Source organism: Sminthopsis crassicaudata, chromosome 3 (assembly GCF_048593235.1).
Source record: "Sminthopsis crassicaudata isolate SCR6 chromosome 3, ASM4859323v1, whole genome shotgun sequence".
Classification (NCBI taxonomy): Eukaryota; Metazoa; Chordata; class Mammalia; order Dasyuromorphia; family Dasyuridae; genus Sminthopsis; species Sminthopsis crassicaudata.
The window spans coordinates 654,567,709-654,589,942 of record NC_133619.1 but is presented as its reverse complement, the minus strand read 5'-3'; the positions used below and the strand labels follow the sequence as shown (position 1 = coordinate 654,589,942).

Sequence of the window (22,234 nt, the reverse complement as noted above, 5' to 3'; positions counted from 1 at the left end):
AGGTCTGCAGAGCCCTTTGCTGACCTCGTGGTCGTATGTCTGTGAAACCCGGAAAGCGCCCTGCCAGGAAATGGAATAGCTTCCATTGGGATTGTCTTAGGAAGATTCTGAAGGTATCAGGACAGAGGTCCTTTCTGGCTCTAAACTGCCCAGCATTCCGGCTCTACCACAGAGGGAGAAACTCCATTGGGCCAGCCACATTTAGAGCGCCAAATGTGCATTTGCCAAAAAGACTCTTTTATGGAGAGCTCACGCAAGGTGAGCACTCCCAGTGTGGTCAGAAAGTGACCAAGGACACTCTCCAGGTCTCTTAAGGACTCTCAAATTGCCTGCATGCCATGGGAGGCACAAGCCGAGTTAGCTTGGGAGGAGCGTCCATCTCCAGGGCTCACATCCACTATTTGTGTCCAACCCCAGCAGAGCATCCCAAGCTCATGCTGAGCTGATCGGCCACGGCCCGACATGTGGTGATGCGACTCCAACATGGCGATGTCCTGCTGGTACCTTTCAAGAACTAAGGAGAGCAAGTCACCAATGTGACTTTGGACAAATACTATAATAATAGAATCACAGGATGTGAGAGGCTGGAAAGAAAAAGAGTTGATATAAAAAAGAAAAGTTTGATTAAGGAAATCCTCTTCTCTCTTTTCAGACTTGAGAAAGGATTCCTATTTGTCAGGAGGACTAAAATCCTTATCACATTAAACCATTCAAAAAAGTTTGTTCATCCTCCTGCCTGAACAACATTTTTATTACCAATTTCTAGTAATTGCACTGCCTATGTATTATTCCTCAAGGATGGGGACTCTCTGAAGGTTTTCTTGTTTCTTGTTTTTCGGAAAGGGTATACAGTGAAGTGGCGAAAATACAGTACCTGGAGTTGGAGGGGCTGTAGACTTAAATCTCAGCTCCAGCCATTCCTCGTTGTGTGTGACCTCAGAAACTGGGCAAATCTCAGCCTCTAAAAATCCTTATTTCTTCATCCAGCCCCTATATGTGTAGGTACAACGAATCTACCCATTCTTTAAATCTACCTTCTTTTATAAGGAATGTCTCCAATCCTTCTATTAAAGCTTCCTCTTCCTCTCTTCCCTAAATAAGTCCTGTCTTTATAGGTTATATTATTTCAGGGAAACATAATGAGCTTTTTGTTTTGGGTTTTTTTGTTGTTTGTTTTTGTTTGTTTTTTTTTTTTTTAGAAAATTCTATCTAAATCTTTTCCCCCCATTCTTACGTATATAGTAATCCTAGCTTATGTAACTTTTTTCCAAAATCAGAGGCAGTCTGGCAGCTTCCAAAATCTATTGTTTAGTATTGAAATTATGAAATTTGCTGTGAGCTTTGGAGTTTCAAGCATCAAATTTTTCTCAGGTAGCAATCTATAGATTTAATCAGTACAGAGTCATCTGTATTCAAATTTCCTAGTTTTCCTAGTTGCTATTTATTTCCACTAGCAGGGTCTTCGAGTCTTTTACATTTATCCTCCCCCCTTCCCCCACAGGAGACTAACAGTTTTTACATTATTTTCTCATACACTATTTTCAAGTCAGTTCACTTTGCTTATGTAGAATTCATGTACTTTCCAAAAAGTTGTCTTTTTCTGCTCTTCTGCTGTATTTTCTTCCACTTCTGTATTTTTGAACTCCAAATCTGTCCTTTTTCAGGACCTCTGCTATTCAGAAAAGATTCTCCATTCTGATTTCTAAGTTGTCTACTATGTGTTTTTTTTTTTTCCTGATTTTCCACCAAATTTCCGTTGTCTTAATAACTTGGAATATAAGTACAAAATAAGAAAGTTCTTGCTCTCAAAGAGTTTGTATTATAATAAACATATAGGGGAACAATGGCCAGGGAAGGCAGAGGAGAAATTACAGGAATGGCAAGTTGGTCCATATGGTACCTTTATAGAAGCTCATTTCTCACATCTGCCCATCTCTTCTAAACTCTTGCTTTTAATCATCAGCTATAAAGAAAATACAATCTTTATCCCCAAAGTCTTCACAATCTTAATAAATAATTAACAACAAAGATCTGGGGCTTTCAGTGGTTTCTAAGTTCAACATGGGGGCAGCTGGATGGCACACTGGGCCTGGAATCAGGGAGACTCGAGTTCGAATCTGGCCTCAGACACTAATTTGTTGTATGACTCTGGACAAGTCACAGCCTCATTTGCTTCCTCATCTATAAAATGAGCTGGAAAGGGAAATGGCAAATCACTGCAGTACCTTCGCCAAAAAAATCCCAAATGAGATGGTGACAAATTGGACACGGCTAAAATTGAACTCAATATTCGAGTTAGCAATGTGACATGAAGGAAAAAAACTAGTGCAAACTTGGGCTGCATTAAATAGAATACAGCTAGAAGAAATGCTAGGAGAAATAAATAAACTTGAGGCTCCTCAGTCAGAAAAAATTTGAAAGGATGACAAAAGATGGGAAAAGTCGAGTTTGGGAAAGACTGCATGCAATTCAGTGTTGGTAGAGCAGTGAACTGGTTAAAAAATCATTTTGGAAAGCAATTTTGGATTGTAAAAGTAGAGTGATTGATGTCCATACACTCTGAACCAGAGATTTCACTGCTGCCCCAGAAGAAAAGAAAGGGGGTTCAGTTGTTTGTCTCCGGCCTAGTGCTTTATGCACAGCACACGTCCTAATATACGCCAAAATATTGATAGCACTTGCTATTGTAGCAGGGAGAAAGTATAGGTCACAGATGGTGAACTGGATAAACAAACTGTGGCAAACAGCCTGAACGTAACAGGATATTGTGGTGCTGTAAGAAATAACAAATAGGACGAATATGAAGAAGCACGGAAGCACACAAACCATAAGCAGAGTCAAGAAAACACAATACGCAGTAACTGCGACGATGGAACTGGAAAGAAAAATCACAAAAGAACCAGAAGTGAATATTGCAAAATTAGAAAGAACAGCTTGGACCTCAAGGAATGGCTCCACAAACCCTTACCTCCCTCCCTCCTTTACAGAGAGATGGAGGGGAGAGAAGAGGTGCTCCATAGATACACAATCTGTTGTGTTAGGATTACTAAGTGAGAACTCAGGTTGTCTGGACAGTGACAAGGTGAGAATTCAGGTTTTCTGGACAATTACAAGGTGAGAACTCAGGTTGACTTGATAGAGGGGGCAAGCTCATTGGCTGGGGTGTTCTTCCCAGAAGCCCTTGCATTATCCCACGCCCATTCTCTGGGAGGATAAAAAGAGACAGCACTGGGCGCAGAGAGCAGATCGGCCTGGAGAAGGATAAGAGCTGGAGGAGATTCAGAGCCAGGATTCAAGAAGAAAGACTCTGAATTGCATCAGCTTGACGGGGCTCTCTGCAGGAAGGGAAGTCACTTCTTTGGACAAGAGTTAACAGCAACTGCCTGGAGACAACGGTTCGTTACAGGAAGAAGAACTGTTGGAGAGATTTGAGTAGACACAGCAGATCTCTTCCCAGAGAGCGATCCAGCAGCTTCTGGAGACGACAGCTCGTTACACTGTTGGTTATGTAAAAACAAGCTGTCAATAAAAATATTTCTAAAACTTGGTCCCCGAGAAGAGCTATAAGAACATGTTTCTTCCCCTTCTTTTTCCCTTCTTTCCCCTTCCCCCACTCTGTGAAGACCCCCTGGATGCTTTGGAATCAGCCAGAGTCAGGATAAGCAAAAGTCCCTTGGTCGTTATTCTTGGTCTTTAGGGGTAGAAGTGAATGGGTGCAGGCTCTCCACGACCTCCCTTCTCCTAGTCTACTGCCAAAGTGACCCTGGCTGGTCTTATTCCACCCCCTAATCCCTCCTCCAATTATCCCTATGCACCAAAAGATCTAGCCAGCCCAGAATAGTGGGAAGGGCCGTTTTCCAAGCATAAGCGAATAGAATACGGTCCAATCGGTAATTAGCCGTAAGTGCTCGGTGGTCAGATTCCAATGCATCAATTAAAGAAAGCCCTTTACACCCCTCGTTTGCGGAGTTCAGGATCCATGAGGATGAAATATGGCCAATATTAGATTTTCATTTGGTTTTGTTGAGTTATTTTAGTGATTTTTTTTCTTTTTCCTTAAAAAAAATCTTTCTGATAAGGGACGACTGAGAGGGATGGAAAAGGGGAAGAATACAGGGAGAAATCTCAGTGACAAAGATAGAAAATAGGGCCGTTAAAAAGCAAACTTTTGGGGGCAGCCAGGGGGCGCAGTGGATAGAGCATCAGCCCTGAATTCTGGTCTCAGACACTTCGCACTTCCTGGCTGTGTGACCCTGGGCAGGTCACTTAACCCCAGCCTGGGGGGGGGGGGGGAATTTTGTTTTGTTTTTTAAGAGGTATAACGTCCAGGAATGGAGATGACATTGCCCACCTCCTCTGCAAGTGTTCTTGTTCAGTTCGGATGGTCAAGGTTTTAGAAAAGCAGTGATGAAGACTTTTGGGCTTGAGTCCAGGTCAGGTGGAGGAGCAGGAAGGTAGAACTAAAAGCAATGAGTGCCAATTGAGACTGATGTTAAGAAAAGCTCCCTAACAATTAGGGCTGTCCACATGGAGAATGGTCCAAGGATGCCCTTTAGCAATGGCGGGCCAAGTACTTAATGGGGAATTTAATTTTTTTTTTAATGAATTGCACTATGTGGCTGCCGAGCCCATTACCAGCTCTCAAATGCTTTGAATCTATAATACTTTAGAATAAACACAATTAAAGCCAGAATCCTGGAGTTTTAAAAGGATTTAAATCAGTTTAAATTAAATTTAAGATTAAATCAGTTGAGCTATTTCTTAGAGGACCTCTGCTACCAAGGAGCTCCATGTTATGTCCAGCATGGCTGGAGTGACCACGCATTTTTCGCTCTCATCTCTCATGATTGCATCCTGACCGTTCCTTGTGCCGGACACTCACGTACAGTCTAAGCAGCTTGCACGAACGGGCAGGTAGATACAGCACTTTGTACTCTAGGACAGAATTTAATTTCTTGCACAAAAAGGTAGCCTTTTCCCATCATTCAAAAGCAGTGTGAGGGCAGGCTCTCAGCAAGTCTGCTCCTTCTGGAACAGCCCTTTGCCAAATCTGTTCCCCCAGTGCCCTTCTGGGAAGGGGCCAGGGGCACCCAGGCCTCCTGGCTCTGCTTCTGAGGCCACCCACAACTTCCTGCTCCGCTTCCTACCTCTACATCCTTCGTGGGGGTCGTCTCACTCCACCACAAGAAGTCACTGGGCTCCTGCTCCTGACATTTAGTCACGGCTCGTGGCCGTGCCAACCTTCCTGGGCCTCCGCGGTCCCTTCAGTTCCAGAGCCACCGGGCCTTTGTGTCCCCGAACGTTCCGACAGACCACAAACGAAGAGCGAGGTAATGAAAAGTCATTTCAGTTTATTGACATAAATAGGGTGATAAAAATACAACGTCGTGCCTGCCAACAGGGCCGACATATCACACAACCGAAGTCCTTGGGGAAGGGGAGACGAGGAGAGCATTTCCAAAGAACGGCTGCCGTCGCTCGGATCCGCGGGCAGCGGTGACCTCCTCCCGCCGCCCTGGGACCCCTCCACAGAATGAGGTTATGAATTCATCAAGAGCAGCTGGAGGCAGCGCCAGGAAGGCGCGCTGGGACGAGTCCTTGGTCAGTGCCAAGCCGGTGCCGTCGTCCCATTCCCCGCGCCCCAGACCCCGAGCAGGCTCCTCCTCCCCTCCTCGCCGCCCAGGTCGCCAGCCCGCCACAGGCTCCCGTTTCTTTGGCTTCAGCACTGCCCTTTCCGATCCTCTCTGAGGCAACATGTACCCACCAATCGTTACCAAACAAGTACTGCCGCGGGGGCTGATTCAAACCAATCCTCATCCCATTCTCTAAGTATAATTAAGCGCCCACTACACGTGTGACACATGGCAAGGATACAAAAATAGGAGAAAAAAGCAAACTCCCGCCCCCTCCCCCCCACCCGGCCCTTCCATTCTATTGGGAAATCATTATTTATCTAGTAAGTCGATAAGAAGAGAGGGACATGAGCAAAGGCTTCCCATACAAAGTATCCCCTGAGATGAGCCTGGAAGGAGGAAGAGCTTCTGGAGCGACAAGAAAATAAAGAAATGCTCAGAGGAGCACGAAAGATGGCCGCCTGATGCAGGAAGGGACTGTGGAGGTGGGACCCTGGCCCAAGTGAGCCCAGGACCCCGGCCTGGGGGGGGGAGGGACCCTGGCCCAAGTGAGCCCAGGACCCGGCCTGGGGGCACGCCGGCACTTCAGGCCTTGCTGCCCCTCTGAAGACCGAGGGAAGAGGGGAGAAAGGGAGGGGACAGCAAAGCAAGTTGCGCCGGGGCTGTGGCCATCAGGGCCGGCTCGGCCTGCCGGCCTCTTCCCCAGAAGCAGCTGACACTTATGAGGGAAGCCAAGAAGAGAAGTGGGCCTTGGAGGAGGTTGAGGAGTGCGGAGGGGAGAACCCTAAGTCCATCAGGGGCCCTAACAGGAAGGAAAGGGGGCTGGCAGCGAGAGCCAAGCCCTGAGGAGCTCCTGCCAGGAGCGAGCTGACCTCTGCTTACTGAGTCTCGCAGAAGGGTCTCCCGTCAGGGTTAAGAAAAGGAAAATGGGCTGTTACTTGTAAAAATATTCTTGTTACTATTGCCAACTTCGGTTCCTTTCAATAGGCTTAAGGCATAACTGCAGAGTTCTCCAGGGGCCCCTCCCACCCCCTTCTCCCCCCCACACCTGCCCACTTGACACACATTTATTCCACACCACACGCTCCGCAGAGGAGTGCTGGCAGGACATTGGGTTTTGTGGTGTCAGCTAAGAACAAAGCCCCATTTTAGGGTGGTCATTTGCAGGCTAATACAAGAAATGGGAGGGCCTCCACCTCTGGGTGCCCGGCCCTGAAGTGCCACAGATGGCCCACGTACCGTGTCGTGGTGAGCGGGTATGGCGCCAGGAGCCCACCTCCGACTGAGACCCAACGGGGCACGGCAGCCCACCCAGTCCCGCCCCTTCTTCCTTGGTCCATGGTTACTTAGCGGGCCCCCGGACCCCGTTAACTAAAAGGCAAGCGTCATTCTGCAAGTTTGTTGCTGCCCCAACAATGGCGTGGATCTGAATCATTGCCTAGGATACCCGCCCGCCCGCTCACACCAAGACCCTCCCAAGTTCCGCCATGGACCTCGGAGCGAAGATCTGTCCTCGGACAACAACAGGGGAAGCCATCATCAAACTCAAAGTACACCAAAGAGACAATTTGGGTCAAACGACTGCCTGGTCCCAGGAAGCCGAGCGCATGGTGGATCATGGAGCGGAGGTCATCTGGGGGAGGGAGACGGACAAGAAAGAGGTCCATGACGGTTGAGATACGAAGTGACTCCAGAGGCTCCCACAACTTCAGGCCGAGGGAGGATTCATTTGGCAGGTGCGGGGTCTGGCCCCGCGTCTGTGGCCAGGGCTGCTGAGGCACTGGGAACAGTATCTGCAAGGGGGGTTGCTGGTGGGCTGGGGGCTAGGGCGGGGGCCACCGGGACCGGGTGCTGCTGCAAGTATTCCAGGTACTCCTGCATCCAGGGATACTGCTGCGACTGCTCGTGCAGCTGGCGGAGGTACTCCAGCCAAAGCCGCCTCTCGGGCTGCTGGCCCCTCTTCAGGCTCTGCTGCCGAGGCGGGGTGCTCTGCGGGGAGCCCCCCCAGGCCTGGGGCTTTAAGCAGGGATGAGACTCCAGAGTCAAGGCGGGGGGCTGCAGCCAGGCTCCGGGGCTCGTGGAGGCCTCCTTGGCCAGCGCTGAGGCCGTAGCCACAGTCTCCGGGAAGCCGGGACCTTCCCCAAGGGTCACCTTGGACATCTTAGAGGACGGGAACCTGGCTCGGTTTGGCCAGGCCAGCTGGCTCTCGGCGAGGCTCTCCTGCGACACCGGGCCCGGAGCTGGAGTCTGAGCAGTTTTTGAGCCGTGAACCAATGAGCTCTGCTCCCCCGACTCCTGGGTCTGTCCGGACAGATTCAAACTCTCTTTTTCTTTCAGTTGTCGAGACTGTTTGGCTCTTCGGTTTTGAAACCAATTCTAAAAAAGGAGAGGGAGACATCACGCGAAGGCCACACAGCTATATTTCTTCTCATGGAACGGCAGGTTTCAGGGAAGGGAGGGAGGAGAGGGAAGGAGGGAACTACAGAGCGCTGAGCACTTCACAAACATCTCAGCGCATCTGACTTAAACCAGTTTAGTGTCCGCTGTAAAGCTTTGCTAAGACTCGTCCACGCTAGCGCAAAATCTTTAAATTATCTCTTTCAGGGCCGCGAGGGGGCGCAGTGGAGAGAGCACCAGCCCTGAGGTCAGGAGGACCGAGTTCGAGTCTGGTCTCAGACACTGAACACTTCCTGGCTGTGTGACCCTGGGAGAGTCACTTCACCCCAGCCCAGGGGGGGGGAAAATAAAATAATAGTTATGGGGCAGCTAGGTGGTGCAGTGGAGAGAGCACCAGCCCTGAACTCAGGAGGACCGAGTTCGAGTCTGGTCTCAGACACTTAACACTTCCTAGCGTGTGACCCTGGGCGAGTCACTTCACCCCAGGGGGGGAAAAATAAAATAATAGTTTAGGGGCAGCTAGGTGGTGCAGTGGAGAGAGCATCAGCCCCTGAACTCAGGAGGACCCAGCCTCAGGAAAAAAATTAAAAAAAAAAAATAAATAAAAATTCTCTCTGTTAAAGGACATCGGAACAACACCTCAAGTGCAAGACCCCACCCAGGATTTGTGAACTTTAATACATAACACACAGGGTGTTGTGATTGGCCCATCAGAGGGGTTCTGGTACTGATTAAAAAGCAATGGACCAGTCTCTTTGTCTCTGTCCCCCCCTCCATGCCTGTCTGTCTCTCCCCCTCCCTCCCCGTACACATGGGATTAGACAAAATCTCCCGGGGAGCTTCTGCCCCTAATCTGCCCAATATGTTTTTCCTCAGGAATGCACCAAGGAACTGTATTCAAAAAGTGCCTTCATCTTCCTTCTCTCTATTAACTATTTTAGCGGAGATCCAAATGGCTCCTTCCTCTCATACTGAATTCTACTTGAAATCTCACGCCTCGGATCCCGGCTCACCTGCAGGCTCTCCCATCGCTGGCAAAGCTTCCACAAACTGCATCACTACTAAACTGGGAAAGCCTTTTCAAAGATGGAAACTGGCACACTCACCCACCGTGGGGGCGCTCTGAAATGACTGGTCTAGCCACATTCAAAAACTAGAATTTACTCGGAAAAAGGCACCGACTTGTTACCTTCTTTGTCCTCAAGCTAGCACTACGGGGCAATGGCTCCAAGGACGTTAAAGAAGGAGCCCCCCCCCCCCCCCCCATTTACAGGAACGCTTTTGTAGTAGGAAGAAAGTAGAAACAACGTGAGGGAATGACTACAACAAACGTGGCCTGCCAACTAAAGGAAGACATTATGTAACCCTGAGAGGAATTAAGAGACTCATAAACAGTTAACTCATCCGTGAAATAAGGAGAAAGAGCAAGCACCTCATTTGGGGGGTGTGGTGAAGGTCAAACGAGATGAAGCAGGTGGAGGTGCTGCTGCGACAGCGGCTACAAAGTTAAGGATGCTCTACGTGGAACACAAAAGGGGGGACGATGATACCCAGCCCCAAGGAGCTCAAGGGAGTCTGCGTGGGGAGAACAAGGAGTACAAACAGGCTGGAACAAGACTGACAGGAAGTCATTAAGAGGGAAGGGAGGCTTCCTGGACAAAGTGGGCTCTGAGCTGGGACTTGAGAGGGAGGCCAGGAGGGAAAAATGAAGAGGGGCCCGTTCTAGGCCTCGGTGAGAGCCAGGAAAATGCCCGAAGGCAGAGGGCCCACAAGGGCCTCCAGAAGCCCACCCTGAGAGACATAGATAACCTGGGACACAAGCTGGGCCCAGCTGGAGGAGAGGTCCCGGCCGTCAGCAGACAAGACCTTCACTTCCTGTTCCCAAGGGGGATTCCATGAGGACAGGAGAAATGTGCAGGGCAAGCAAGCCTCTTCACACCAAAAAGGGCAAAAGGAGGTGCATGTTCCTGGTGCCGCTCAAGCATCACCACACAGTTAGAAAGGAGCTCTGTGAGGGCAGAGGCCTCCAGGAAACGTGCATTTATGAAGTGCCTGCTGCATGCCTGGCGGGCCAGCGTTAACTTGGTGCAGAGCCAGGAAAAGGCCTGTAGCACGCAGCCCGCCTTGGGCACGAACCCTAACTCACCTGTATTCTGGACTCGGGAACGTCGAGGCGGTTCGCAAGCTCGCTCCTGACGGAATAGTTGGGGTAGGGGTTCTTATGAAATTCCCCCAGAAGAACATCCAGCTGAACCTCATTGAACATAGTGCGCTCCCTCTTTGCCCCCTTTTTACTGCTTACAGATGTGTCAGAGGTCAAGGCAGGGTCTAAGGGAAAGGGAAAAGAACAGGAGCCTGTGAGCAGGAACTAAACCATCTCCTCTCCTGGAGGAGCTAGGAGGATCGCCCCCCTGAAGGAAGGGGCTGGTTCTCCCTGTTTTGTTTAAGCCTCTCCCTTTAGTTCAGCACCAGTACGGTAACTGTCTGCTAACTGAATAACTGATCACATTTACTGTACCAAGGAGGGATTCTTGAGACGTGATGGGGAAGGGAGGAGGTTCCAGATCCAGGGTACAAAAGCACGACCCTAGGGGTTATGTGGCCAGTTAGACTGGGCCTCAGAACTGGAGCACCCTCCAAAACCCGGGGCTGCCTCTTCCCCCTACCGGCAATCTTCCCCGACCCTCCCAAAGGCACCCAGCCTCCCGCTGAAAAGACTTTCCCTAGCTGCGGACCCCATCCCTTCCTCGGCCCCTGGCAGAATCCAAGCTCCTTGAGAGCCAGAGCTCTTTCATTTGTAGTTTTTATTTGAAAATTAAGGCAAACTGGGAGCTAAGTGCCAAGCACAGTGACTAGTTATGCTAGCAGTAACAAATTTTAGGCAGCTGTGTGACCCGGGATCCCTTCCCCATGTTCACCTCATTTCCTCATCTCTAAAATGACCTGGAGAAGGAAATGGCAAACCACTCCTGTAAAGTCCGGTTGTCTCCAGAAACTGCCCATCGCTCTCTGGGAGGAGACCTGCTGTCTCAAGGGCCACAAACTCTGCCCTAGAGTAGAGACTCCTCTCCCTTGCTCAATGTTGCTTCTTTTATCCTCCCAGAGAATGGGCGTGGCATAACTCAGGGGCTTCTGGGAAAAAATGCTTCAACCAATGAACTTGCTCCTCTTAAACATGCAAGCTCCTCCCCAGAAGTTCGCAGGGGTACAACTCCTAGAGAATTGTTAAGTACCGACTTAGCACCTAGTAAGAACCTAACACACTCCAATGCTTCGGCCAAGAAAATCCCAAATGGGGACAAGAAGAGCCCAACTGAAACAACTCAAATGGCTATCAATGATTGCTCAGAATTGAGATGCATCATTTGGGCCTCTTCTGAAAATCCCAGAGCCACCGCCAAGGCCCATAATGTGAATCACAAAAATCACAAGATCAGGTTCCAAGGCAAAGCACAGTAGAATGACTACAATACTTAATCTAGCTTCTCTGCCAAGTGGAGTGATGGACGGTCACAAGGGCAGAGACATTTACAGGACAATGCTTGGGACAAGTTTCTCTAGAAGGTCGTAGTGGGTGGAATTTACAAAGGGAAGAAACCAGAAATGGGAATATTAAATGTAGCTGGATTAAGTTTTAGCAAAATATAATTAAAATATAATAAAAAGCATTCGAGGTCAAGTGAGTTAGCAGAGGAATAATAATGATCATCATCGTCACCATTACATACATATATATAAACACTTTCAGGTTTGCAAGAGGTTTTACATATTTCATCTCATTTGATAGAAAAATGAGTATCAATAAAACATTTTTTTTAAAGGTACAGAAGGGTTCACAAACAGAGCAGTTAAGTGACATTATTGAACATTAAAAAAGTGTATAACCAAAATACAGAAACAATTTCTATATTTCTAAATGCTCACATTTATAATTTTGTCTGTTACTAAATAATGATTTAAGTTTAATTATTTTAAATTAAGGGGGGAAGAAGCAGATCATGCCTTCCCCCTTTTTCACCTCTAGAAGAGGAGGAAAAATGGGCAGCTACAATCTCAAGCTACCATTTTATTTTTTATTGTGAATTTCACAAACACACACAACTTTCCCACATCTACAAGAAAAAAGCTTGAAAAAGAAACAGCAAACTTCTGCTGGCTACAATTTGTTGGTTTTTGAAGGGAATAAACACTTTTATTTATTTACTTACTTACTTACTTACTTACTTACTTACTTATTTATTTATTTATTTATTATTACAATTATTTATTCACTAATTTATTTATTTATTAATTTGTTCCAGACACTGTGCTATTCTTTCCAAATATAATATAAATCTTACCTGAGAGGAAAACCTATTTCAATAGGCATTTTTTGCTTCTGAGGCAAATTAAAATTTTTGTTTTTGAGTGGCCTACTGGAAATAGTGATGGATTCAGGAAGACTCGAATTCAAATCTGATCAAAGACATTAGTGGGGAGATACTAGGCAAGTTATTTAAGGTTTTCTGCCTCAATTTCCTCACCTGAAAATGGGGATAAGTGAACACCTATCTTCCAGGGTGACAGCGAGGTTTAAATGAGACATTATTGGTAAAGTACTTTGGAAAACTTGAAGCAACAAAACAAAAAACTTATGGGAACCTAACCAGGCTTCCCAGTCCCCAAACAGCCAAAAGGCCAGGGTCCCCAAAGAGCCCACCCTCCCAGGAGTGGAGGGGGAGAAGGCAGGGCCCACGGTAAACATCTACACTTTCTGAGCACTGACGCCATGATTTCATCACTAGGGGGATCAAACAAAGCTTTCCAGAAGAGAGACTGGAGTTGGAGTCAGCTTCCATGAGGGGGCCAGAAGGAGGGGGTCACCAGGCCCAAGCCCTCTGATTCCTGGCCAAGCCCGCTGAGGGCCAGGGCCCAGGAGGCTGGGAAAGGGCCCAGCGACACACCGACCCTTGTGCGCTCTCCTACCAGCGAAGAGGAAGTCTCAGCAGAACCAGCACCCATGGGAAACCAGGGGGAGGGCCCTGGGCCCAGCCTGGAAGGCCGAGTCCCTACTCACCCAGCTTGGAGGGCTTCATGGCGCCTGGGCGGTTCCGAGAGTAAGCAGCCTTTCTGGGCCTGGAAGGAAAGCAGAAACAGAAGTTGTCACACCCTGAGCCAATGGGGAGGGGGAGGGGAGGGATCTGAGGATTATGGGAGTGTCCCGAGGGCCTTTTCTATCTCTAGACTACCGGCTCATTCCTTCTGCTAGACAGACCCGGCTGTCCCATCATCTTTCCCTTAAAATCGGGGTTCTTAAAACCTGTTTGTGTACCTTTGGCTAGCCCACGGACCACTGCTAGGAAAACTATTTAAATGCATAAAATGTATTCGAAAGGAAACCAATTATATTGAAATAGCAAAAACCTTTGCAAGTTCCCAGACCCTGTTTTAAACGAACCCCACTCTGCGCCCAGTTAAGCAAAGATCAGGCAAAGAGCCCGTTTCCCTATATTTTCTTCCATTTCCCACTCTCCTCTTCCCGTTCTCTGTCCTGCCCCGGAGGTCGGGTCTGCCATTAGAACTTAGCTCATTGCGCAGAGCCCAGTCACCACTTAAGGAATGCTCGTTCTTTCATTTCCTGCAGTTGTCCGATGAAGGCTTTTTCTCCGTGCCTCTCCTGTCTCTCTACAGAAAGTATACCTGACAGAGGTGTCTGGGCCATAGCAAATACAATTACCTCTATTACCCATTAGTAAAGCCCAAAGCCTTAAGTAGGAAATGTCATCTTCAGGACTGGAGACCTTCTCTGCAAAGAGAACCACTTAACCACTTAAGAATATTTGAAGTATTAGTCGATAAAGTAGGGTTTAAATCTCTGCCAAGTAGTGATTAGTTGTCAAGTTCCGGTAGACAAAAGCTCCTTTCCGGTGTGCTGGAAGCATCTTTGGATTTAGATCTTTTCAGACAGCCGAGCATAAAGTTCCATGTGAGCTTATAGCATCTTGAGAGACCTGTAGGAGGCCCAGAGGAAGCCTTGCCAAGCCCGCTTAATGCCCATGACCTCCAGAAACACTGCTTCCAAGGCTGGTGACTCAGTCAAGAAGAATCCCAAACACCAAAGGAGAACGCATGAGTCTAGGGCCCAGGCCACAAGGAGGGGCTACAGGGAGGGGCCGGAGAACTGGAAGAAGAGCCACATGGACTGGACTGAAAGGCAGGAAGGGCTCAGGCTGGGCGCTTTACAAGCCAACAGAAGACTCCTGAGGCTAGAGGAAACGGGATGACAAGGTCAGGGACCGTGGCCATACTGGATGGCCTCCTCCTCTGCAGAACGAGGGGTGGGCCACCCTTCTCTGGGTTCCTTTCAGTTCTGTCCTCCAGGGACCCAAGAGGGAAATAAGTAGGAGATGAAGCCAAAGGGATGAGAGAGATGGAGGAAGGGAGAAGAGCGAGCTCACAATGAATGGCCTGGATTCTCCTCATTAAATGTGAGGGGATGGGAAAAGGCTTAAAGAGTTTAGGAACCCAGGCTATGGAGGAAGTATAACTGAGATCAACCAGGGAGGAAGAATTAGCTGAAAAGAGATCACAAATAGTACATGGATAATGTTTCCTGTTCTTTGCTAAGCATGAAAACCTCACAAACGCAGAGGAAGAAATCTTAAATAAAACTTTTCCAAATCATGATGTGATAAAAATTAGACCAGGTTATGGAAACACAGATTCAAAATTAATTGGAAACTGATCTAGTCCTACAGAATGAGTGACCAAATGACAAATCATAAAAACAATAATTTCGTTAGAGAATGAAGACAATGGGACAGCATACAAAAATTTATGGGATGTTGGCCGAAGCAGTACTTGGGGGAACTTTCATCTCTAAATACTTACATCAAGAAAACAGAAAAAGAGCAGATCAATGAATTGGGTATGCAACTAAGAATAAAAAAAAGGACAAATCAAAAATCCCTAAACACCAAACTGAAAATCTAAATAGAAATTTTAAAATTTTATCCTAGAGAATCAACTAAAAAACTAATTGAAATAATGAACAATTTCAGCAAAGTTGCAGGATACAAAATATATAGAAAAAATTATATTTAAAATAACTATAGATAATATAAAATACTTAGGAGTCTGCCTGCCAAGACAAACTTAGGAATTATATGAATACAATTACAAAATACATTTTATGAAAAAAAAAAAAAAGTCAGAATTAAAGAATTGAAAAAATATCAATTGGCCATGGACAGGCTGATCCAATAGAATCAAGATGAAATTCTACCTAAATTAATTTACCTATTCAGTGTCATACTAATCAAACGACTAACAATCTCTTTGATAGAGTAAAAATTCATCTGGAAGAACAAAAGTTTAAGAATGTCAAGGGAATTAATGGGGAAAAAAAAAAGTGAAGGTGGTTCAGCCACACTAGATCTCTATTACGAAAAAGTAGTCAGCAAAACCATCTGGTACTAAGATACAGAACTCTGGCCCAGTGAACTTGGATCGGGGTAACCTAGTGTTTTGTGAATGCAAAGATCCAAAATTTGGGGAGAACTCATTGTCTGACAAAAGTTGAGTTCCTCCTCAGACTATTCCAAAGCCCCCAAAGTGACACCTCTCCCTTCAAGTCTCTCTCTGACTGAAATCTATCTTCCACTTAGGGACCAATGTGACTTCATAAAGTATTAAGTCTACTCTCACACTCAAGGACCTGCCACATCAAACCTCGGAAGCAGAGCCAGCGGGGCAGAAGAGGGGCAGAAACCCAGCTGGACTCTCCCAGCATTCCCCTCCAAACCACCTCAAAAATAATGTGTCAAATCAAATTCTATAGAGCCAGAGCCAACAAAGGGTAAGGGAAAGACATTTTCCCTACCTGAGACAACTGGGCAGAAGAGGCTTATGACATAAGACTGGCCCACATCACATGGAGAAATGAAAATTCTCTATTAATTAGGGAATGGCTGATCAAGTTGTGGTATATTATTATGATAGAATGCTATTATTCTATAAAATGACAACTGGGCTGGCTTCAGGAAACCTTGGGAAGATCTAGCTGAACAGACAGAAAGTAAAGTGAGAACCAGAAGAACATCATACATAGGAAAAGCGATACTATAATTAATGATGATGAACTATGAAATCCTTGGTTACTGTGATAAAATGATCAAAAACAATTCCAAAGGACTAATGAAGAAAATGCTATCTGCTTACTGAGAGGGAACTAAAGCTCTGAGTGTTAATTGAAGTACACTTTTCTCACTTTTTTTGGGGGGGGATAATACAGTTAATAAGGAAATATTTTAGGGTTTTTTTTGATTTCACATGTGTAAATGATGGAATATCTTGCCTTCTCAGAAAGAGGGGGAGAGGCAGGTAGGTCAATTTCAAACTTAACTTTTTAAAAAAAGAATAACAAAATAAATAATAAAACAAAAATAAAAATAATTTTAAAAGTTCAAATCTTAAACCCTCTAATTCATAATGTTTCCTTTTTACCTTTACAGTTTTCATAATCCACATTCCCCTGCATAACCCTCTTGATCTATCTGAACTGACCTAAATACAGTTGTTCCTAAACACAGAGAACTTCATCTCCCACCTAGCTGTCCCCATTCCAGGAACGTTCTGTCCCCTCCATTCTGCCTTAGTATCCCTGTCACACCCTTTAAAACTTAACTCAAATCCCCGATCCGTGATGACTTTCCATCTACTCTGCATGTACCTTACATATCCTTATTTAGACATTGTCTTCATGGCATGATAAGTTCCTTGAGGCTGAAATTTATTTATTTATTTTTTGTTTTCTTTGTATCCTCAACACTTAACATTACACCTATGAGTAAATACTCATAATCAATGTTTATGACTGACAACCACACAACAAAAAGCTGGCAGAAACAAAGCAGAAGGAATTCTCTGCTTGGTTATTTATAGAAGAAATTATTAAGCCATTTCCCAAGTATCTTTTTAAAATTACATGAATTTCATTATGTTTTACATCATCAACATTTTCCATTCTATCCCTTTGCAATGGCCTCCTTGAGAGATATCCCTTACAATAAAGAGGGGAAAAAAAGAGAAAGAAAAAAAAATTTTTTCAGTGAAAACTAACACAGCAATATTCCACAACCATGATCCCCAGTACTGCAAAGAAAGGGAAAAGCGTTCCCCTCTTATCTCTTCTTTGAAATCAAGCTTCATCACCATAATTTCATAGCACTCTATTCCAATGGTTTTGTTGTTTTTATTTCCAATGACCTCAATGTCATCACTGTATGTATTATTTCCTGGTTTTTAGTTCATGTAAATCTTTCCTTGTTTCTGTGTTCATCATACAAAATGTTTCCTACACTAAAATAATATTCCATTATGTTAATTTATTTCAATTTCTTTATTCATTCCAATCACAGGTATGTATGTTCTTTCTACTTCTTTTTCACTAAAAAAGAAAAGGGGGAGAGGGAAGGTTCACAACAAACAAACTGGATTTATTTCACGGATGAAAAATTGGTTCATCATGAAGAAAAGCATATCAACACGGTCAGGCATATTAAAAAGAAAAACATTCCAAAATCTAAAGATTATATCAAAAGATATAGAAAAAGCCTCTGATAAAGGCCTTCATTTATTCAAAACAAAACCAAACCAAACCTATACAAAGTATAGGCATTGAGGGAACTTTAAAGAATATGTTCAAAAATCTCTCTAAAACAAAAAATTATCATTTTAGGCAAAGGGAAAATACTGGAAGCTTTCCCAATATAAGAAAAAAGCAAGAATATCCCATTTCCCCAATGTTATTTGTCACAAGTAAGACAAAAAAAAGAACATTAAAAGCATAATAAAGATAGGCTCTTAAAGAAGTGAGACCAAAATATCCCTATTTACTGATGACATGATACTTTTAAAAGTCTCAGAGAATCGGTTAAGAGAAATAAAGAATAATTTCAATAAAGTTGCAGGGTATAAAATTAACCCACAAAAATCAAAAGAATTTCCATACAGCAACGACAAAATACAATAAACAATAACAGAAAGTGAAATCCAATTGAAAAGTTACATACTGAATAAAATATCTGGGAACCAAACTACCAAAGCACGTTTAATATCTACATAAATACCATTACAAGAAACTGCTGGCCACAATGGTTGCCTGAAGATAGACCCTACAGTCCCACAAGTCAATCTCACCAAACCCTGAAATTCACATAAAATTGAACAATGAACAAGATATCCCATTAGGAACCACATTAAATGTAAAAGCGAGAGCAGAGGTTTCCTTGAGGAAGGGCAAGGGTGGACGGAAACAAGGTGGGGGACCTTGAAATAGCATCCAGGTCCACCCCAGCACAATCCAGACTGGGAAACTCTGGCTCTGGGTGTCCGTGTCAGAGCGGTGCCATGAGCCTATTCCGAGACTCCCAAGAGTGCCTTCAAAACCTAGGCCCGGGGTTTCCACTATCTCCCCTAGATAAGTCAAAGGAATCAAGTAGTTTTTAAGTGATCATGTTTCTATTAGTGGAGTAGAATATTAATCCCAAAACTATTTTCCTTATTCAAAATTCTGATCAAGGTTGTTCAAAATTGTCTTGTATCTGAGGACAAGGAAGGGAGGAGAGAAAAACAGTTCCAGGTCAGTTTTACATTTCTCTAAGCTCAATAGGCTTGGATTTAGAGTAATATTAAATCAATCCAAGTTGTTGCTGGCAGAATCGTGTAAGCAGAGTGTGGGTCATTCTGAGATTTTTTCCCCTTAACTTCTGCTATGCAGGGGACGTGGGGGAAGGAACCTCACTGCAAAGTGGGCCAAGGAAGGAGGAGCACAAGACACAGTTCACCCATGTGAACACCCATCAAACTCAATAGGGAAATGAGACAAAGTTAAGAGGACGGATAATAGGGTGGAGGGCAAAACCGACTTTCTGATCCCTCCCCACCCGAGGATCCCACTCACAGAGGACCAGAATCTGAGAGCGAGCCTGCAATTGCTTTTTACAGTGGTGGAGGGATTGAACAAATATAGCTGCAGGACAGATAGGCCCGAAATGGCCAAAGGGTGCATTTCAGAGAAAGCTGGAGAAGTAATAGGAACAAATGCAGAGTAAAGTGAGCAGAAGCACAAGTTTCTGCTCAGCCAGCAACAACATAAAGAAAAGCAACTTTGGGCAAAGGTTCCTAACATGGCAGCCTTATACCTGGCATGTCAAAGGATCTCTGCCCACTGGAACACTGGTTCCGGTACTTTCTTACCTCTACCTTCACCTTTTGCTAACTAGACTTAAACTTTACTTCCAAACCCCATAATAAACCTCTTTTATCAATCTTTAAAAAAAAAAAAAAAAAAAAAAAAAAAAAGCAACTCTGAAATGCTTAAGGGCTCTGAGCTATGGGGTGACCTCTCAGGTCACCCATAAAGATGCACTCTAGGCTTGGGGGACAAGTGGTGAAAATCTCAGAGTTGGGACATGGGATATTTGGCTCAGGAAAGGGCAAGGGCCCGATGTTACCCAATTAAGTCGGTGACGGGAGATGGGTTACAAAGGGCTTTGAAGGTCAGACAATTTTATGTTTAAGGCTGGAAGTTATAGAGTCACCAGAGTTTCTTGGGAGAAGAGGGAAAGTAGGGAGAGGGGGCTCAGTCTTTTTCGGATGCTGAATAAGATTAGAACTTTAGATGAAGAATTTCTCCAGCTATAACTTTTCACTCTAGCTAAAGGCTATAAACATGTTTCCACATTTCATGGCCATCCAAGAGATTCTCTCCAGTAAGAACTCTATATTTAATAGATATTTGTCCCATTGAAAGTACTTTCCACATTTATTACAATCCAAGGGTTTCTTTCTAGACTGAGTTCTCTGATGTAAGATCTGAATTTTGGCTAAAAGCTTTTGTACACTGATTATATTCAAAAGATTTCTGTGCTCTCCTAAGCAATCTCTTATGCTCAGTAAGCTATGTATACCAAGTAAAGAATTCCCCACATTCATTACACACAAAAGGTTTCGTTCCAGTATTAATTCTCTGATGATAGTAAAGGAACCTCTCTAGCCAAAAGATTTCTCACTTTCATTCCCATCAAAGAGTTTCTTCTCTCTAATCCGAATTCTCTTATGTTCACTAAACTGTGACTCCTCACATTCATTATTTTCAAAGGCTTTCTCTCCAGTGTACATAATAAGCGAGCTGCTCCAGCTAAAGGATTTCCCATATTCCTCACATGCATAAGATTTCTCTCCTGTATCAATCATTTTATGATCAGAAGGCTTCCTTTTTTAGGTGAATGATTTCCCACAGTGATTACATTCAAAGGGCTTATCTTCTATATGAATTCTCTGCTGGGTAGTAAGGTACACTAAAAGTTTTCCTATACATATGAAGGATTTCTTTGTTTCTATACTAGCTCTCGTGTTCAATAATGTATTCTTTAAGAGTAAATGAGTTCACATGTTCATCCAGAAAGGAAACTTTACCGAATATAAGAGAATTCATACTTTGAATTCAATGAATGTGTGAACTCATTTATGAATTCTCCAATGTTCAGTAGGATAAGAACTTTGAAGGTTTTCCCACATTCATTACATAAAGGATTTCTGTCCAGTATGGATTTTCTGATATATAATATAATAAAGAACTTTGTCTAAAGGTTTCCCCATTCACTACGTTCCAAGAGTTTAGTTTCTCTTATATACAGGAAAGATTAAAACTTTGAAGATTCTGTCACATCTGTTACATTCAAATAGTTTTTCTCTTGTACTATTATTTTATATTGTGTAAAGGGTCTCTTCCTGCTAACACACTTTCCAAATTGATGCCTATCGAGAGATTTCTCTCCAGTATGGATTCTATGATAATTTTTATGGGCTTTTCTATCTCTGAAGAGCTTACCAGATTTATTATAGCCATATGGCACTCATTCTATGCAACTGAATAAGGTGCTCTGAAGAATAACTGACTGACTTCCTGCTTAAATTACATTTACGAATCTTCCTCCTGGGGAAAAAAAAAAAACTGTCACGTTTACTTGGTTCTAAAGACTTTTAAAGTTCTTTTCATCTTTGCCACATTCCTGTAGATATTTTTCTCACGGGAACACCCTGTTGTGGAAAAAGGATTGACTTCAAACTGAAACTTCTTCCAAACATATTACATTCGTGGGCACTAAACTCAGAAGTTTTCCTGCCCATGACTGACTCTTGCCTGGATCCTTTTTCCTGGTTGAACTTCTTTTGCTCTACTCTGACATCCCACTCCCAAGCTTCTCCCAAACTGTAATGCCCAAGGACATGTCTCAGCTCTTTCCTTGGATGATTTGTCCAGAGAATGCCCTGTCTTGGAGGCGACTCCAGTATTTCACAGCTGCTCTCCTGACTAAGGAATTCTGAAAGAAAGAAAAAAAGGATCACTCTCTGCTGTACTCTGTCTTGGGGAAAAAGGAAACTTTTTTATAGTAACTTTTTTTACTCTGCCTTCTCTCCCAAGGAAAAAGAAAAAGTTCAGCAGAACTTCTGCATCCCACACATTAGCTTTGGACCAAGACCTCTTAGAACATACCAGGTTCATGACTTGGATAAAAAGTCAGCTCCTAAACAAATCAGAGGAACAAAGAAGAAATTTTCATGGCTAGGAAAAGAGTTCATGACCAAACAAAGGAGAGAGAATCAGAGAATATAAAATGGAAAATTCTGACTGATTATATAAAATTAAGATTTTGCACAAACAAAACCAATGTAATTTTAAAAAAATCGTCATTATTATTATTTTTGGCGAGGTAACTGGAGTTCAATGATTTGCCCAGGGTCACACAGATAAAAAGTATTAAGTGTCTGAGGTATTTTGAACTCAGGTCCTCCTGACCCCAAGACTCGTGTTTTACCTACCGTGCCATCTAAATACCCCCCAATTCTAAAGTCTAAAATTAGAAGGGAAATAGTTAACTGAAAAATACATGCAAAAAATTTCTTTCATAAAGGTCTAATTCAAGATAAATAAACCATGTGAAAAAATGCTCCAAGTCACTCATAATCAGAGAAACGCAACTTAAAATGACTCTGAGCTCCCACGCCAGACAGAAAAATTCAGTTCAGCTTCTGGCTTTCCCGGTAACCCTGGGCAAGTCTGCCTCAGATTTCTCAACTAAAAAGGGGGTAATCATTGCAGCTACCTCCCAGAACCACTGTGAGAACCATGAGCTACCCCGCGGAGCCCTTTGCAAATG

The 22,234-nt window shown here is 44.4% G+C and overlaps 1 protein-coding gene across 6 annotated transcripts in view; it reads right to left on the bottom strand.

The window, feature by feature from the left end:
• Window positions 1-5,234: 5,234 nt before the first annotated feature.
• Window positions 5,235-22,234, bottom strand: part of LOC141564711 (uncharacterized) — a 38,354-nt gene continuing 21,354 nt past the window's right edge. For all 6 annotated transcript variants that reach the window (XM_074307555.1, XM_074307557.1, XM_074307556.1 and 3 more), the window contains 3 exons: window positions 13,087-13,145; window positions 10,177-10,358; window positions 5,235-8,009 (listed from right to left, as the gene is read on the bottom strand). In XM_074307555.1, coding sequence (XP_074163656.1) covers window positions 7,359-8,009; window positions 10,177-10,358; window positions 13,087-13,145 — 892 coding nt within the window. In that variant the 3' untranslated portion in view covers window positions 5,235-7,358. The remainder of the gene's footprint in view (window positions 8,010-10,176; window positions 10,359-13,086; window positions 13,146-22,234) is intronic.